Consider the following 20,653-nt stretch of genomic DNA (forward strand, 5'->3'; position numbering starts at 1 on the left):
ATTTTATTTATGATCTTTTCCAGTTTCCAAAACGGTCAACTTGGCATTTTCAGTTGCCATAAAAATGGTCTCTAAAATTGGAAACAAAAGGAATACTAATGATCTTTTCTTAAGACAACCACAGTTGTTAATAATCATTTCAAAAATAAAACATCAGAAAATGGCATATCATGCTAGAAAAATATACTCTGAGGTATGTTTATGATTTCTAGTTTTAAATAGCATGTTTTAGAAAAGAATAAATTCATAAAATAGACAGGAAATTGGTTTTTAAAAGAAGATCTATAGAGGAATTTTTATGATTTGTCATGGAAGAAACATTGGCACAATGTATATTTTACTAGGTAAAGAAGCTACGCTGGATTCATTTTGCTATTAAAAATAATAATCTGTAATTTATTTAAAAACAAGTATTATCTACAAAAGAAAGAAAACAGCAGGTCTATGACTATAAGGCATATTTGCTGCCATAGCAACAGAGCTTCTATTCCTGCCCACTGAATTCACATCCTGTTGGCATTAATCAGAAATGTCCATTTGTGCCAAATTAATGCCATGTCACAGACGCTGGGGGATATACATTCTTGACAGAACTGGGAGATTTTCACATTCCACAAGGGGATAAATTCACAGTCTTCACTATGTGAAGTTCTTCCTCCAGCTTAAAAGCTAAAGTTGGTACCCAGTCACACAGATCTCTGATGATAGCAGTTGTCTCTAAAAGCACAGGTTATCTGAGGACACCACTGACAGCCCCCCTCATGGTTGCCCTCTGTGTACTCACCGGCACTGCCCTGAGGATTCTCACACATTTCACAGCAAGGTAACACTGAGTTATTAATATAGGTGCAGAGAGCACACTGCCAGCCTTCACCAGGAAGGGGTGGAGTGGTGGCCTGGGCCTTGGCCTCACAGACCCTGTCCATGAGCGGAGCTTTGGTCTGCCCGGGCTGGGATGGTTTCTCCTCCAGGGGACTGCAGTGGTCATCGGTGGTGACTGATTTCATTTTTTTAGCTTCAGGTTCAAGATCACTTTCATAATCTCTTGTAGCTGTTTTTCCAAGGTCTGCAGGTACTACAGTATTTTTCTCCTGGAAGACCCTCGATTCATCACAGGAGGTCACCAACTGTCTCTTCTTAGGGTTTGGTAAAAAGAATGATCGAATATCATGCTGTTTTTCTTTTTCAAACTAGGAAAAATAAAGGTATTAAATTAAGGGGCTATTGAGTATGTTCTTCCTAAATGAAACAGGTTAACAAACTCTTTTCATTAGCCATATTCCTTTATCTTTTGAATCCCTTGTTGGAAATGAATTCAATCATGCAATGACTCTTCATATATCCATACATGTAGAATACCACGAACACCTCCATATACTTTCTGTGTCTAACTTTTTTTAGCACTTACAATGTGCCAAGTACTTTACATAAATCAACTCATTTAATCCTCATGCTAGCTCTGTGAGGCAGGTACTAGTACTGTTATTCTTCCCATATTTCAGATGAGGACACTAAAGCTTTAGAGAAGTTAGGTAACTTGGCTATATGAGTTATATAATAAAAATATACTTTATAAACTATCTGCTCTAGATGTATGTCAAGGAAAGGAGGCAACTGTGTGTTTAAAAATTTCAAGTCAATCAAGATCTAGAAAAATGTTTTCATGACCAAACTATAAACACGAACAATGTTCATAAACAATATGTTTTTCATATTAAAATACTTTCCTGACCAGGGAGTATTTTTCAAATAGCATTAAAGATATCAATTAGAACAGCTTCTTTAATAGACACAGTTTAATAATTATCTTTTTAAGAAATATATCTCTCTTTTCTAAGAACAGCAACTTCACTGTCTCATGTTTTTCATCTTCTTTTCAATGTGTAAATCTCAATCTCCTAGAGAAAGGAGGATACCCATCTCCACAAATGATTAGCCAGCAGTTAAGGTAAATTAAAGGAGTTAATTTTAGAGCAGTCCTGCTAAGGCCTGAATTGGGTACCATGGTGGACACACACTGTGCCAGACTGCATTTCCAAAAATGGTCATACCAATTCTTATCCCATTTCGTGTACTTGTGACATTGACACACCTACATTTAGAGGTGGGGTCTGTGTTCCTCTCCCTTGAACCTGGGTGGACCTTTGTATCAGTCTCAACCAGCAGAATGCAGTGAAAGTATCACTGTGTGACTTTTGAGGCTAGGTTCTAGAAGCTAACGTGGCTGCTGGCACTCGTCTGTCTCTTCTTCTCTATATCTTTTGGGAGGGACACTAGCCTTTGAAACATAGCCAGCATGTTGTGGGGAAGCCCAGGCCACATGGAGAAACCATGTATGGGTATTCAACCTGACAGCCCCATGTAGGCCCCTAGGTGACAGCCAGCATCCATTATCAGACATGGGAGTGAAGAGGCTTTCAGATGTTTCCTGCTCCCAGTCTTGGGATCTTCCAGCAAAGGTCCCAGTCCTCATGGAGCAGATACGTCATCTCCATTGTACCCTGGTTGAATTCCTTATCCACAGAAACCATGAGAAATAATACATAACTATTGTCGTTTTAAGGCACTAAGTTTTGGGGTAATTTGTTATGCCACAATAGATTACAGAGACAGACACTATAGATAATGACATCCAAATATTGCAAAGAGATAGTTTACATAATAAATCTTATCTTTCTTTCTTAGTAGTGTTGCATAAGAAAGATTTAGCCAATTAATGGAGACAGAAGGATTAGTGGTTACCGGGAGCTGTGAGAAAGGGAAACAGGGAGTTATTGATAAATGGTTACAGAGTCTCTGTTTGGGGTAATAAAAAAGTTTTGAAAATAGTGGTGATGGTTGCACAACATTGTGAATGTAATTAATGTCACTGAATAATACACTAAAAATGGTTAAGATGGCAAATTTTACGATTATATATAATCACAAATTTTTTAATTTCAAAAAAGGTTAAAAAGGTAAGAAAAGAAGAAGGAATATTTATGTTGTTCCCATATTGGTAAAATTAAAACATATATTATAGGAAAAAAGGTACCACGCCCCAATAATGTACAACTTTGATTTTGTATGACTGTTATTTATATATTCTCATATACTATTAAAAAGTTATCTAATAAGTTGTGGAAGTTACAGAATTTAGATTAAAATATAAAGAATGAAATCAATAAGACAAGATTTTTAAAACAATGCACAAGGGAAATTCTAAGAAATGGTGGAGGAAAGCAGAGAGATTATCAGACTAATGGAGTTTGGTGTTAAAAAAGTAACAAGGATACAAAGAGAGTTATGTATCTAAAGAGAATGTTCTATCCCATATAATAGGACTGCAAAGAGAGCTTACAGAATTTTGAAAATATTGGCAAATGTTCAGCAAATGTGAACAAATTCTACCGGCTATTTCTAGTTAAACCACAATGATTTTACAAGACACGTTAACTTTCTGAGTCCCTGTACATGTCTGGAAATGAATGACCTGATTTTGCCCTAACTCTCAGTAGTTTTGTTGGGCATACAATTCTTCAAAATCTTTAAAGACATTGCTCTATTTCTTCCAACATCTGATGATACTGACAATGTTCCTTTGTAGGCTGCAAACTCTTTCTTCATTTTAGAGGCTTCTGGGGCCTTTTTATCCCTGGTATTCTAAAATTTCACAATGATCAGTGTCTATATATCTCTATCTGTGTCATCTATATCTATATGCTTTCTGCCCAGCACCCTGAACACCTTATTAATTTTGTATAGTATTGATCATCTTTAGTTCTTAGAAACTTCTATTCTTCCTTGATAGTTTCTTCCTCTTCATTTTCTCTTTTATCTTTTTCTGGAATTCCTGTTAGCAGAATGTTGAACCTAGGTATTTATGCCATCTTTTGTTCTCATATTTTCCTTCCTTTTGTCTTTTTACCCTCTAAACTCTTGGTGTTTAGCTCTATTTTATCTTTCAACCCTTCCATAACATTATTTTAGTTTGGCAGTCATATTTTTAACATCTGTGTTCTTTTTTTGTTTTGTTTTTTGTTTGTTTTGGCTGCAGTGCGTGGCTTGCAGGATTCCTAGTTCCCCGACCAGGGACTGAACCCCGGGCCCCGGCAGTGAAAGTGCTGAGTCCTAACCACTGGGAATTCCCTCTAATATCTAGAAGTTCCTTCTTGTTCCTTTTTTTTTAAATAGTATTCTGATTTTATTTATATTTGCAATATCATCTCAAATCTAAAACTACGAATTAGTTTTTAAAAAGTTATCTCTATGATCAATTTTTGTATTAGTTTATTTTTGTTCACAATTTTCATGCCACAGATTTCCTCCTCAAATTTCCAATGACCTCATACATAAGAATGAAGGAATAGGAGGGTTGCCTAGGAACTTAGGACACACGGGGCTTATCACCAAGTAGATCGAGTAGGACATACTGATTGAACGCGAGAGGTGAGGAAGATGGAGGGGACCACAGTGATACTCGGACTCCATTGTAGGGATGACATTTTCAGTTACTGTAATAGGGAATATAGGAAGATAAATGGGCTCATTAGAAGACAAAAAGAGAAGAGGTAAGGAAATAAAAGTTCATTTTTAGACATGTGTGAGGACTGGTGTGTGCCAGGGTAGCGAGTTCCAGGAAGCAGGTCCAGAGTTCAAGGGAAAGAGACCCCTGGATTTGCATGTGTGGGAACCACTGACATACAGAGGTGGTTATAGTCAGAGGCCTGGATGTCATGAACAAAGGGAGGAGGAAGTAAGAAAAGGTAAAAGTCATGGACATGAGCAGAGGGACATTAAGGGTGGAACGAGGAGGAAGAGATACCGAGGAAGGGAACAGAAGGAACAGTAAGAAGGGTAGAAAAGCCAGGAGAGTAATGGCTTTAGTGCACCTGTGTTTTGGTTTCCATTCATTATCCTAGGTACTCAGGGAGCATTTCAATCAGAAAAACCCATGTCCTTCAGATCTGGGAGATTTTCTTATATTATTTTTTCTTCCTCTGTTGTCTCTGTCTTTTCTTTCTGGAATTCCTATTAGGCAAAATCTTCTGAACTGATCATTTGATCTTCTTCACTTTTTTGCACACTTTTCCATTTCTCTTTGTTTTACTTTTTGTGTGATTTCCTCATTATCTTCCTTTCCATCCTTGTCAGATTATTATTTTCTGATATTACAAGTTCAATTTCTAAGAGCTTTTCCTCGTTCTCTGATTTTTCCCTTTCCTTGTTCTTGTTTCTTGGGTGCAGTAATTTCTTTTACTTCTCTGTGAATATCAATGAAAGGCTCTTTCTTTGTTTACTTCAGCTCATTACACCATCTCTGCTTCTTTTGTATCCTTTCTTGTCTTGCATGCTTATTTTTGTCTCTGCATCACCCGTGAGAGGATTTCCTCCAAACTTGGTGGCCTTCACTGTCCATTCACATTTAAGAATAAGACACTAAAATGCCATTGGAAATTCCAAGTGGGGGACCTCACTAAAGGTCATCAGTGACTGTTTGTCAGGGGGTCCCTTTCAGGCTCCATAGTCTTTTTTGGGTCCAGTCAATTTCTCCAGAAAGGAGTCCTTCAATCTCCTGCCGGAAGGATACAATGCTGGCTACCAGTGACCTGGAGGCTGATCAGGAGAAGGGTGCTAAGGATTTCACCATTGATAATGGAGTCTTCCAGTTAATATGTTTATTTTCAGTTTACTGCCTTACCCCACTCCCTCAACTGGCCCTTCTCCTAGATATGCTTTTTAAAGAGGAACAAGTAAAACAGCTAAATAAAATGTCAAAAACAAAGAATACAAGAAGTAAAATAAATAAAATATATAAAGCAGGCCACTGTCACCTATGCTGAATAATGTTTAAATAACATCAGCATCTTTTGTCCCATGCTACATTTTAAAGGATTTGTTTCCAACTGTCCAAAACGTTTTAATCTCTCCATCTCCCCGCCATCAAAAAATAAAAATTAAAAAGATTATTTCAGATTTGTTTATAAAAAAACAACCCTCCCCAAAACCTAAGAAATCTTAAAAAAAATTCTCAGGGCCTTAAAATATCAGGTCTTACAGCTGACCTCTTTAATTAAGCTATTTAATTAAGCCGTTTTAAAAATAACTTCATTTACTATGTAAGCAGTGACTAATTTTAGAAATTAGCATTTGAGAAACTCCCATTATGTATCAGAAGCAGGTTGAGAGTAAAGGTTAGCAGTGACTGACAGCAATCAGAAATTGATGTATACCTCCACCACAACAAGGGTTAACTTACAGTGCCTGGGAGTAGCCAGTATGGGGGCAATTTTGAAATCATGGCTGCTTGGGTAAAAATAAAGTGAGACTGGAGAATATAAAATACAGAAAAGGAGCCGTGGGTGGAAAGGGGATCATTTTATATAATTTTGGGAACCAAAGGATACACTTGAGGTATAATTTTAGGAAAAGGAGAGGACAAGATTAATCAGTAGACTTTAATGTTATGATGGCTAAACTGCACAATGATGAATGTGGTTACAGGTAGTGGACCTTACGAGTTAGTGCCCCGGCCACAGGGCTGGCAGAAGCATAAGGCCTAACAGGAATAATAAAGACTTCCTTTGAGATAATCAATTAGAAACCTGGTCTATATTATCAGTTGTATGTTTTTAGATTGAAGCCTCTGAGCAGTCAGGCAGGAAGTTGGTTGGTTAGGTTTCTCTGACATTCAATGGCTATGACTGATAGAGAAATAGGTGAGAAAATCTCTGGGACACATCCTGACGATAATTACATGCATTAGGTGGGAACAGAGAAGGGTTAAAAGGTTTACTGAATAGGAGTTCTTAACTTGGGATCCATGGGCCTCTCACAAGAGGCCTTCAGTGAGCCTGAGAAACCCCTGAAATTGTCCATCCAGCTCACACCCGCCAAGCTGTCATCACCAAGGAGCTGAATGAAATCATCTCCGGTGCCGCAGCTCTGGACTAATGAAAATCGAGTTTCATCCTCAGACAAGAGGCAAAGAAGATTCAGCCAGCTGATTTTGTTTTTAGCTTACTGCTGTCCTTGTCAGAAGAAATTGTTGGTCCATTGGTTAAATTACTAAAGATAGCAAGATATTTGTAAATTATCTTATAATAAATCTTACAATAAATCATGACTGTAAAGAAACTGTATTAAGTGACCCTTTTAATGTGTGATAAATAAGGAACTTAAAAGTAGGTGTTTTTAAATAAGAGGAGCAATCTAAGATTATAGTGATTTTTATCACAAGGCTTTGGAGAAAACACAGTTAAGTCAACATGCCTGTGTAATAAGAAATGTAGAAAACGGAAGAACATATTCCTGCCCTCAGTTATACAGCTGACACTCAGTTACTGTGTTCCTGTCTTTTGTTCAATACTGTTTTTGAAAAGCAAAAGAAAAAATATTGCTTTTGGTGAGAAGTGCTGGGAATAAAAACTGCAAAATGCTTAAGGTGGCAAAATGCGTGTGTTTATTTGAAAGGTTCAGGGACCTAATACATTTGCTCTGTTTTGCACCATGGTAAACAACTGCTCTTTAGAGACAAATCCCCTGGCCATGATGATAGGATTAAAAGTCTGTTATTAGAACTGAAGGAGAGGAAAAGGAAATCTGGTTAAACTCATAAAACACAATAAAACACTTCAAAGCCTGGTGCCATTCCAGGGCAGCACACGCCACCAACAAGAGCACTGGTGTCGGGTTTAATAGACTTTGATCAAAGGGCAGCTCTGGGAGAAACCAGTACTGCCTCATGTCTTTCCTCTCCTGTTCCCCAAAGAATTAACAAAACCACCGTTTACAAATGGGTGACTGGGACATCTTGCGGGTCTCTTGAATGGCAGGCGACTGATGATTGGAACTGGAACTAAAAAGGCTTCACTAAGATTTAAACAAGCCAGGGGATATACAGTGACAAAAGTAGGGTTTCAATCATCTAACTGAAAAATGAATTTAAATTCTCCTAAAAAAGAAATGACTTTTTCAGATTTCACACAATGTCCATCCCCGTGTACTAATTAAATAAAATTTTGGCAGTGATCCACTCTTAGGCACAACAAGTTTTTCTCTGTGGGCATAGAGAAAACAAAGCAAACAAAATAAAACAACACTCTGGTTAAAAAACCAAAGTGGTAAAAAAGAAAATGTTATTACTTATTTTTAAAGATGACATCAAAAGCAGTGTAGGCTGGGCTTCCCTGGTGGTGCAGTGGTTAAAAATCTGCCTGCCAATGTAGGGGACACGGGTTCGAGCCCTGGTCTGGGAAGATCTCACATGCTGCAGAGCAACTAAGGCCGTGCACTACAACTACTGAGCCTGCGCTCTAGAGCCCACGAACCACAACTACTGAGCCCGCATGCCACAACTACTGAAGCCCTAGTGCGCCTAGAGCCTGTGCTCTGCGACAAGAGAAGCTACTGCAATGAGAAGCCCGCACACCGCAATGAAGACCCAACACAGCCAAAAATAAATAAATTAAATAAATCAATTAAAAAAAAAAAGCAGTGCAGGCAAATGTCTTTGGGAACAGCCACCTCAATAAGGGCAATTAGAAATCCCAGCAAAATATTACATATAACACAGTGCACGGATCACTAGAACATGACGGACAGGGGTAAATTCATCAGGGCCGACGTGCCATAATCTCTCTCCTAAGCTCTAGGCCTGACCTCCAAATGCCTCACAGACATCAGCTGAGTGGTTCAGAGGCTCCTCAAACTCCAGGGGGCCTGAGCGGGGTCTTCACTCTGCCCGTAAGCCTGCTCACCTTCTACCATCACAATCTCTTTGCTCTTCACTGTTTACCAAATTAATATGAAGTCCTCTGCTATGGATTCTCCAGTTTTAGACTAAACTGGATCACTTCCTATGGCTTCCATTTGTCCTGCCCTTACCTACTGGCATGCCTCTGGTTATGGCATCTCCCTTAAATGCCTGCTTCAATCCCTTCTACTCCTCCTGTACCTGCTGCTGTTAGACAGGTACCTCCCAGGCCTCACTATGATAATTCTACCTCTGAAATGTCTGGAATTTTTCTATCTCTATTCCCACTACCACTGTTAGGAGTTCGGGGTGGAGTTTAGTGCCCCATACCCCGGTTGGGAATCCCTGACAAAGGAGACTTTTATATAGTAATAGCCTTATGAATAAAAAGGAACTGGCTGGGGCTTCCCTGGTGGTGCAGTGGTTGAGAGTCCGCCTGCCGATGCAGGGGACACGGGTTCGTGCCCCGGTCCGTGAAGATCCCACGTGCCGCGGAGCGGCTGGGCCCGTGAGCCATGGCCGCTGAGCCTGTGCTCCGCAACGGGAGGGGCCACGGCAGTGAGAGGCCCGCGTACCGCAAAAAAAAAAAAAAGGAACTGGCTTTAGTAATAAACCTGTAAGTGCCTAAAAGCACCCAAGTAAAATTTGGTAAAAGGTATATTAAAGAAACCAACCAGAACCCAAGGCCATAATGGGACTTCCTACTTCTCACCCCAAATCGAACAGAGAAGACTACAGGGCCTGCTTCCGGTGGAGACATAGTACAGGAGAAGCATGCCTCTGTGAAGCACTAGCCCTGAACTGTGGCCCAAGTTCTCAGGCTGAAAAAAATTAGATTAACAACTCCTCCTCTGGGGTTGGGGAGAAACCCCTGAGGAGTGGAAACAGAAAATCCCTTTACCACAGGTTCAAACTGGATGGGAGGGAGGGCAGAAGAAATCCATTCTCCAGATCCCGCTGCCTCCAAGAACCTCTGTCCCTTCTCCCTCCCATTCATTTCCCACACTGCCACGAGGAGCACCTTGAGAAAACAGAAATCTGACCATGTTATTTATCTGCTTAAAAGCCTCTGATGACACTACACTACTTCCCTAGGATACAGTGCAACTTCTTGGCGTGGCATGCGTGGGCTCCACTCCATCTCATTGGTGCCAAAGGTTCATGCTTCCTCTCCTTTGACTCACTTCTCAGTGTGCCCTGCACTCACACATTTGCATGGAATTCCCATTCCCAGGACATCTGTTCCTATCACTGGGCTTTGGGGCATGCTTTTGGTGGTCCCTCTGCCTGAACCAGGACCCACTCCTTTTGAACTCATTCTTCATAATCCAGCTCTGATGTTTCTCAAGGGAAACTTTCCCACATGCCCCAAGTATTTATTTATTCTATCCTATGTTTCCAGAGCCTGGTTATATATCTCTATTTTCACATTTATTATATTGCATTAAAATGATTCGCTTATGATCATCTCTCCCAGTTACAGAGTAAGCTCCAAAGGAAAGTTAGCTGTTTTCCTTATCTTTGCACCTAGCATATAGTCTTTTTAAAATAACAGCTTTAGGGACTTCCCTGGCGGTCCAGTAGTTAAGACTTGGCGCTTCCACTGCAAGGGGCACAGGTCTGATCCCTGGTCAGGGAACTAAGATCCTGCTTGCAGTGTGGTACAGCCAAAAAAAGAAAAAAGAAAAACAGAAAAAAAGAAAATAACAGCTTTAGTGAGATGTAATCTATTTATATACTATAAAATTCACTCTTTTAAAGTGTCTAATTCAGGGCCTTTTAGTATAATTATGTAACCATCACCACTGTTTAATTGTAAAACACTTCCATCACCCTCAAAAAGAAACCCCATACCAAGTAAGCAGCCTCTTCCCATCCCTCCCTCCCTCAAGCCCCTGGCAACCACTAATCTACTTTATATCTCTATGTACTTGCCTATTCTGGCCACTAAATATAAATGGAACCAAACAATATGTGGCCTTTTGTGTCTGTCTTCTTTCACTTAGCAAAACGTTTTCAGGATTCATCTATGTTGCAGCATGCCTCAGAACTTCACTCCTTTTTATGGCTGAATAATATTCCATTGTATGGACATATATATATACACCATATTTTGTTTATCCGTTCATCAACTGATAGACATTTGGACTGTTCTCAATTTTTTGGCTATTATGAGACATGCTGCTATGACATTTATGTACTAGGTTTTATGTGGATATATGTTTCCAACTCCCTTAGGAGTACAGAATTGCTGAGTCATACATTAAATCTGTGTTTTTACATTTTAAGAAACTGTCAGGCTGTTTTTCAAAATGGCTGCACCATTTTCCATTCCTGCCAGCAGTGTATAAATGTTCTAATTTCTCTGCATCTGTGCCAATACATGTTGTCTGTCTTTTTAATTTTAGTCATTCTAGTGGGTGTGAAGTGGTATCTCCTTGTGGTTTTGATTTGCATTTCATATAATCTTTTTTAAAATTAATTTTTATTGGAGTATAGTTGACTTACAATGTCGTGTTAGTTTCTTTCCTTTCTTTTTTTTGAGAAAGATGATTCTTTCTTTCTCTTGGCTGTGCCGGCTCTTAGTTGTGGCATGCGGGATCTTTGTTGTGGCATGTGGGATCTTTAGTTGAGGCATGCATGTGGGAACTAATTCCCTGACCAGGGATCGAATCTGGGCCCCCTGCACTGGGAGCTTGGAGTCTTACCCACTGGACCACCAGCGAAGTCCCTACAATGTTGTGTTAGTTTCTGCTGTACAGCAACGTGAAAGAATTATACATAATAATCTTAATAACTGTTTATATAATGAATAATCTTTGAATACCCTATACATAGTAAGACAGGCTGGGACATGGGACCTGGGACCCTTTGCTGCAATGCTTGCACCTGAACAAACGTTTCCTCCAGCAACAAAATACAAAGAAACTATAAGAAACTAAAAATAACTGTGTGCATGGCAGTTGGGGCAAATTATGGACACCAAGATGCAAAAAGACCAAAAAGCCCAACTGCCACTTCTGAAGAGCCGGGAGCAAAAGCAGGGGGTTGGGAGCAAAAGCAGCGACTGTACATGCTCCCTACACAAAACACCACCGAAGGGGTGGGCAGACCACTTAAGCCCCCACTCCGGCCTGACCCCTGGACACACCCCTGCCCTCATCCCACATAAGGATCCAGCTCACTCCCCCTGAGCGAGCAAGCAAGCAAGGGAAGCTGTTGCTTGTTCCTGCTCCCCCCATGCTGCAGCAGGGGCCCCAACAGAGCCTTGCCTGAATTTCTTGTCTGGCCTCTGATCAATTTCTATTGATTAAGGAGGCCAAGAACCCTGGTCCGTAACAGTAGTAAACATCCCATAAACACTAGCTAACCAAACTGAAGTGTTTCAATGTTCTTTTCATTCCACAGATAACTGTTGAGCCACAATGGGCTAACTCTAATGCATCTAGTATAGTTTGGCAAGGTTATGAAGGTAGACTTTGCAGCAAAAAGACCTGAGTTCAAATCCCAACTCTGCTACTTACTGGCTGTATGAACTTGGGCAGGCAATTTAATCTTCCTGAGCTTTAGTGGGGGCATGGTAACAGTATCTGCCTTATGGTGTAGCTGTGAAGGTTAAATAAGGTCATGAGTGTTCAGGGCTTGGCACAGTGGCTATGGGGAATACTCCGTACATGTTAATTATTTTCACTGAGTGAAATGAAGTCATAAAGGTAAACAAGAAAAATGCCTAATAATAGCACTATATGATGTAAGCTGTGACAGAGATATTTATGTCTCTATCCATAACAATGAGGCTACCCTCTTGTTCTTATTATTAGGCAATTATGCAAACTAATTACATCATGTTTACATAATGGTTTGAATTCTAAAATACATATTAAATAAATATTCTAATTTAAGATGTGTTACCTTCAAGAAAGTAGTGTTTTAGCATACTGAGAAACAAGAGATTTGGGATAAGAATGATTTATACTTCATGAATATAGAGCTCTTGTGGTCAACTTTCTTTTTGCTTTCACTGTTTTTTAAAGTAGACCATATGTGGGAAACAAGGTTATTTTTTATATGTATGAGACAATTTCTTATTTGCACTTCTTAGCTCACAACAAAACAAACATTTTGTACAATGCTGGCATTTAATAAAAAATGTAAAGCTTATTTTTGAAGTTTTGGGGCATATTTTTAAATTTCACAGCGTGCTTAAGAGTTCTCATTTTCAGGGACTTCCCTGGTGGCGCAGTGGTTAAGAATCCGCCTGCCAATGCAGGGGACATGGGTTCGAGCCCTGCTCTGGGAAGACGCCACATGCCATGGAGCAACTAAGCCCATGTGCCACAACTACTGGGCCTGTGCTCTAGAGCCCGCGAGCCACAACTACTGAGCCCACGTGCCACAACTACTGAATCCCGCGTGCCTAGAGCCCGTGCTCTGCAACAAGAGAAGCCACCTCAATGAGAAGCCCACGCACTGCAATGAAGAGTAGCCCCCACTCGCCACAACTAGAGAAAGCCCGCGCACAGCAACAAAGACCCAATGCAGTCAAAAATAAATAAAATAAATACATTAAAAAAAAAAAGTTCATTTTCAACTACATAGAATTTTTTTTTCAGCAGACCAGTAATCATCCTGTATATTTTTAATGCAAATATGGGTGTTTCAAATGTAAATTTGCTTTGGGTGAAGAATGTTCTAGGTGGCCTTGAGGACAGCAGACCAGGGGACTTAAGAATGATTATGACAGAGAAAAGGCAGGGTGTGAGCCAGGTCAAAGATGTAAGTACTACCACAAGGAAAGGAAGATGAGACAACCAGGGAGAGGCTAGTGAGAAGAAAGGAAAATCGGGAGATAATTGAACTAAAAGCCTACAAAAATGAAAACAACTGCTGAGGGAAAGCAGAGACCACAGTGTGGCTAAATTTGGGAACTATCTAGAGATCTGTTCCAAAATGGAAAGAGAACTACTGTCTGAAGTAACGAAATGGAAGCAGCTCTGGCTCAGCGAGATTTGGAGAAGAGAAACCAAGCAGAAAGAAGATTTATCCTACGCAGGAGCTGGACTTGTTACCCATATTAGGTTAGAGTCCTTTCTTTTACTTATCTATGAGTCTCTTACACACCAAGTTTCTCTTCAGATACATTATTTTATATATATATAAAATAAATGAAAGGGACCTCAGAAGCCATCTAGTGATCTAGGGACTTAAAATGGCTGCATAAATGCTGCTGCTGGCTCTTATCCATTATGGGCCAAAAGAGGACCGGAAAAGATCCTAAAGAGGTTAACGGAAGGGCCCAATTTCCCACAGCTATGGCTAAAAGAAGGGATACCCCTGAGATGATGGCAGGAAAAAATGAAAATTAGAGAGGCAGGCTTCCTATTTGAATACTCTACTCATTCTATTTTATTCAGAAACAGCCTGTAGTTACTTGGAAATGACAATATAGAATAATATAGCTCATACCTTTCTCTCCTTCCATCTGGAGATGCCCTACTTTATCACTCCATGGAAGCCAATGTAGGAAAATCAAAACACTGCAAAACCAAGAGTACTTAGAAGCCATGCACATTCAAACGTAGAATAAAGGAAGAAGCTTGAGAAAGTGGATTGCATCTGAGACAGTCACCCTGGTGATGGACTCCCAGGCGGGACTGGTTACTGAAGGGATAGCCACCTAGGCTTTCCTTGTGGTGGTGGAATTATTTCTTTTCATTTGAGTTGGACTTCAATTTGAGCTTCATTTGGGTTAATAAATAACTGCTTTAAAAATGTAAATATATCTAGGATGGGTAAAGAATTGTGACTTATACATTTGTGTGGATTAATTCCATGCAGGGTGTTATTTAAATACTTAGCAACAGCTACAGCAGGGGTATGAACCAGACTTCTAGAGGCCCATGCTGTGCAGCATAACGACGAGGTCCAGGAGGCCCTAGCGGTGGGGTGAGGGAGTACAGTGAAGGGACTGAAGAAGTGGCTATGGACCGTTACCAAAATACTTAACATTTAACAGCCAGTACACCTATATCCATATATACTGGTAGAGTACTAGCCCCAGTTCCATACATTTTTTAATCCCGATAAATTAGCTGAGTTATGTGACAGACAGAGAATTCTGATTAAGAGAGGAGGGAGACAAAAATAATGCCGCTCTGGAATGAACCCCAGGGGAGAAAGAAGGCAGGAAAGAGCAAAACTAATATAAAAATTTTTTTCAGGAAAATATTCTCTCATCCTCCTTCTCTTTTTCCTAACCAGTGGTCTCTCTGTCCCCAGGACCCATAATCATACTAATATTAGCTCTAGGTTAATTCACAGAAAACAATTTGCCAAAAGCCCATATGCTGAAAGTCAATCCACCTGAAACCCAATTCACTGAAGACCAACTTGCCAAATTTACCACATTTATTGGCCATCTAAAAAATCATTTATAGAGTCCACAGCATTTTGAATGTGATGATACTGGGAGGGTTAAGAAGACTATGGGGAACTAGGGACCCAGGGACCTGGAGTCTCCTGACTCTTTCTGCCTCAGTTCATCCTCTCCCTGCCCTGCAGGCTCACTCTCTGCACCCTGGTCTCCTCCTGTTTGAGCCTCCTGGTCTCTCTTTCTCTAGAGCTGACGGCCTGGGCTGAGCCATGCACTGACTAACACATAGTCTGTTCCTCTGGCCTTGGAAGGTCCCTCTTCTTTGCCCCAGCTCTAACCTCCAGCTGCAGCAGCCAGATGCCGGGACAGAGATAAAGTGAACGTTCCTTAAAATGCTGACACTACAGAAATATTCATAAGCTGTTAAAAACCATCCAATTAGAACTGTTATCAACATTTTAGTTAAACAAGTTTTTGATGACAATGGGCAAAATTAGTTAATTTGGCAAAGTTTAATCGGCAAAATTGGAAGTATCCTAAAAATGCTAAATGTAGACAATTTTTTTTAAAGGCTTTAAAAAAGGATCTGAAAGACATCATTATAGATAGAAAAATTCCCATAGGAAATGCTGAAATTCTGGCAACATTCAGAAGAAAAACATGTTGGTTAAATTTCCTTAGGACCTCTCAACAAATTGAACATTTCTTAAGATGCATGAAGCTGGAGGGTATAAAGACAAAAACCGATGAGCAGCAACCTCACCTAAGGTCCTTTAAAACACACTTCACATCCTGGCCAACAAACAAAGAAACAAAAACAAATACAAAGCAAAACAAGGCAAACTGAACAAATGGTCTCCACATTACAAGATTCCAGTTTATATAAAACCATCTGTGTAAAAGACATGCATTGAGAAATCTGTGCAAGGTAACACACTGAACTATGAAAGATAAACACCTAATTCAGGAACGCAAGATTTGGTAAGGATGACTAGGCAATTTTTTTTTAAACTTTGTACACAGATATACACTTTTCTTCAGAGACACTTAAAAACAATAAACATGTATAAATGTGGGAAGATGTGTTTCAAGTTCTTAATATTTATCTTAGAAACTAACTCAGACATAGTTCAACAGGGAATTTTAGAGAAAGAACAGCTACAAGTCATGGTTTTAGTTATATTTTTTAAATACCTATGATATCTATTGATTTTTATAGACCAAAATATAATAAGCACTACTAAAAGAAAAGTTTTTAAAATAAAAGAAAAATGTCTTAGAAATAATTCTTCTATTTTTTTAGCAAATTTGACAGAATAGCATTCTAGTATTCTAGAAAAGAAAAATATACTAGCCCTCCAAATAGGATACATAAGAAACTTAGTAAGATTCCACATAAAAAACATGTTTTTATGGAACTAAACTTGACATTAAAATTTTAATTTTGCATTATGAGAAAATGTGTACAGACTTCAATTTCATTCCTATAATATCTGATCCATTCTTTCAAAAATTAAACTCCCTATAACTCTCACACTATATTGCTCCAGAAGGGCTAGGAAAAAAAGCAGACAGTTTGAATGACTATAAGCTTCTGTATTATTTCTTATTCAGTTTATATATGGCCTCCAAAAAGCATCTGTTACTGTACAGAGAATATAACAAATATCCATATACCCACCATTCAAAATTTACAAGTACTAATATTGTAATAGTTACTTCTGATACTTTTTTAAAATGAAAGAAATAAAATATTTCTGATAAAGCTGCTACCACACTTTTAGTCTTCCTCAGACCCATTCTCCTCCTCTTCCAGAGGCAATAAATTTATTATGTATTCTTCCAATCTTTGTTTATATATATCATTACATATATATGTATTCATAAATACATAATATTTGTGTGTATGCTCTGCATTTAAAAAACTAACATTATGTTTTCAAAATCTGATCATGTTAATGCATATAAACCTAATTCATTCATGTTAACTTCTAAGTAGTATCTTATGACAATTTATGTAGCCATTCTCCTACTGAAAGGCATTTTGTTTGTTTCCAATTTTCTGCATTCTAAAAACTGACTTGGTACACATCCTTATACATGTACCCTTATACACACGCAGGAGAATATATCCCTAGCAATGGAATTGTTTGGTTGTAGGAATGAGGTACCACCTCACACCAGTCAGAATGACCATCATTAAAAAGTCAACAAATAAGAAATCCTGCAATCCCACTCCCAGGCATATATCTGGAAGAGACGAAAACTCTAATTGGAAAAGATAATGTACTCCAATGTTCACAGAAGCACTATTTATAAGAGCCAAGACACAGAAGCAATCCAAATGCCCATGTTTAAGAAGATGTGGTATAAATATACAATGGAATATCACTCAGCCATATTAAAAATGAAAAAAAGAATGAAATAATGCCATTTTTAGCAACATGGATGGATCCAGAGATTATCATAGTAAGTGAAGTAAGTCAGATAGAGAGAGACAAATATCATATGATATCACTTATATGTGGTATATATATATATGTCACAGAAATAATACATATATATACACACACACAAATAATGCTGGAGTGGGTGCGGCGAAAAGGGAACCCTCCTATACTGTTGGCGGGAGTGTAAATTGGTGCAGCCACTATGGAAAACAGTATGGAGGTTCCTCAAAAAACTAAAAATAGAATTGTCATATGATCCAGCAATCCCACTCCTGGGTGTATATCTGGAGAAAACTCTAATTCAAAAAGATACATGCACCCCAATGTTCATTGCAGCACTACTTACAATAGTCAAGACATGGAAACAACCTAAATACCCACTGACAGATGAAATTGTGGCATACACACACACACACAAACACACACAGTGGAATACTAGCCAGCCATAAAAGAATGAAATAATGCCATTTGCAGCAACATGGATAAACCTAGAGATTATCATACTAAGTGAAGTAAGTCAGAGAAAGACAAGTATCATATGATTATCACTTATATGTAGAATTTAAAATATAATACAATTGAACTTATTTGTAAAACAGAAACAGACTCACAGATAGAAAACAAACTTATGAATACCAAAGGGGAAAGGGAGGGAGGGGAGGGATAAATTAGGAGTATGGGATTAACAGATACAAACTACTATACATAAAATAGATAAACAACAAGATCCTACTGTATAACACAGGGAACTATATTCAATATCTTGTAAGATCCTATAATGGAAAATAATCTGAATATATATATATATATATATATATATATATATATATATATATATATATAGCTGAATCACTTTGCTTTAGACCTGAAACTAACACAATATTGTAAATCAACTATACTTCAATAGAAAAACCCCAAAAACAACAACAAAAAAAACCAAACCAAAACAAAATAAAATAAAGGAGCTTCCACTAACCAGATCTTTAAAAAAAAAAAAAAAAGGCAAAGATTATAACACACTAAATAATAATAATAGAATCCCCAAGTTCATAATGATATATTTTTTTAAATGAGAAGCTTTTCTTCACAGAACAGCTAATAAATAAAGAAGCAATGATGGAATTGGAAAAAACACTATTTCAAAACTGGTTCAGGCAAAGATCAATGAATGCTAAAACCACTGTGTGAAAGTTTGGGGAACAGGATAGTCACGTGATCTCAAAGTATCACACCATAGATTACATACTAATTGTAAAGAGAAAAGGGTACCTTTATGAATTTGTCTTATTTTGGTGAAGCTAGTTTCTTTTCATGTTTTTTTCTATTCTGGTCTCCTCTGATGCTCACATGGTTTGCCTATTTTTCTGTTGGCTTGTTTGCTTTACTAATTGAATTGTATAAATTCTTTATATACTTTGGACACTGTAATGCAAATATCTTTACTGAGTATGTGACTTGTGTATGTTACTTTTTGTGGCAAATTTAATACATCTTTCCCTACCCTCAGGGTCACAGAGATAGTCTCCCATATTTTCTTCTTAAGGCTGGATTCTACTTAGCTTGTTTTTCTAAGGACATGAACAGTAAGCACTGATCTATAACTGTTGGAAGATACAAGCCACTGTTGCAGCCTCCTTATAATCAAAGTCATCTTTTAGTTCTTAGAGTTTTTCCATCTTTATGTGGAGGCTTTTCAATAGCATGAACGATTGAAAATTGCTATTTAAAACAATATATGATAAAGTTATATATTAAAAACAATTGAAAAGAATGTCATATAATCTTACATGAGTGAACAACATTTCATTCCTGAGCTCTTCAGACTTTTCATTTGGAGTCCAAGCTTCAGCAAACTGCAGGAAATCCCATTTTTCCTTATCACCCTCCTCAGCCTTAAGTTTTTCCTTCCTACCATTCAGTGTGCTCCCTGTAACCTGAGCCTGTAAGATGATAAAATATATGAATTTTACAACAGGTCACCTCACAGCTGACATTTACTAAGTAGTAACTTGATTTTGCATTTAAATCACAAGGAATCCAATAAAGAAAATCTTACTGTTTCAACTTATCAAGGGCTTTAGTAATATAATTATTTATAATTACAACCAAATTGCCAAGTCAATGATTCCTATGCTTAATGAGGAAAAGGTTAACTAGAGAAGCTATACTATTTGCTTTTCTCATAAAAACTTTTATTCTAATATTTATAAACTTTGAAATTGAACATACATATGATTGGCCATTTTGAATATCTATACTCAGTGCTTGAAAGCCATCCTCTAGACCTTAGTCAAGTCCTTTCTATAAACATCCCTCAAGGTTGGGGAGAAGAGACAGCTGAGTGGACGGAGCAAGCAACATCCCTAATACCTTTGCTAGAATCCGGGTACAGGCTGTCCTCTGTCCAAAATTTAGCCCAGAACTCAAGAATCCTGTTGAAAAAGGGTTTATTCTTAGCTGACAAAAAGCTAAGGGGTTTGAAAGCATTTTAGTTCCTTACTAGCTCATCCTCCCCTAGCTGCTAAAATGGTAGAAGAAGGGCTTGGAAGACAATAGGAACACAAATAAATTCATGTCTGTCTCTCATTACCGAGGATAGCAGGTAGAGTACTACCAATTGAAGCCTTTTCTGGACTTGGTCCCTATCAACATCAATATCTTAGTGTACTTCGATATCCTTTGCCTGAAAACACTAAAACTCAGCCTCTTAACTCATGCAGGCTATGGGTAATAATGAGTAAGTGGTAACCTGGTTTAAATTCAAGCTTTACCTTGCGATTCAACATTCCCCACATAAGGGTGTCTAGAGTCCCATTTGCAATAAGGTAGTGAATATTCACAGAACTGCACTGTCCAATCCGGTGAGCACGGTCTTCTGCTTGTTTTATGTGTCCAGGGTCCCAATACAACTCAGCAAATACAACATGACTTGCAGCAGTAAATGTCAAACCCTATGCAAAATAAAGAAACTGAGATGCAAATAAACTGAGAATTTAGCATAGAGCCATATATAATAAAGTCTTTTGAGTATGTTCAATGGACAAGTGAACACTGAAGGACTTAAAAACAAATGAGTCTTTCATTTTAAGCCAAATT

The 20,653-nt window shown here is 38.4% G+C and overlaps 1 protein-coding gene across 7 annotated transcripts in view; it reads right to left on the bottom strand.

The window, feature by feature from the left end:
* ZRANB3 (zinc finger RANBP2-type containing 3) overlaps positions 1-20,653 on the bottom strand; it is a 264,853-nt gene that overhangs the window by 24,885 nt on the left and 219,315 nt on the right. For 6 of the 7 annotated variants that reach the window (XM_049712663.1, XM_033420297.2, XM_049712662.1 and 3 more), the window contains 3 exons: positions 20,329-20,508; positions 19,345-19,497; positions 785-1,190 (listed from right to left, as the gene is read on the bottom strand). In XM_049712663.1, coding sequence (XP_049568620.1) covers positions 785-1,190; positions 19,345-19,497; positions 20,329-20,508 — 739 coding nt within the window. The remainder of the gene's footprint in view (positions 1-784; positions 1,191-19,344; positions 19,498-20,328; positions 20,509-20,653) is intronic. The other variant, XM_049712661.1, reaches the window with a different exon arrangement.

The sequence above is a fragment of the Orcinus orca genome, chromosome 7, assembly GCF_937001465.1.
Source record: "Orcinus orca chromosome 7, mOrcOrc1.1, whole genome shotgun sequence".
In the NCBI taxonomy this organism is placed as follows: domain Eukaryota; kingdom Metazoa; phylum Chordata; class Mammalia; order Artiodactyla; family Delphinidae; genus Orcinus; species Orcinus orca.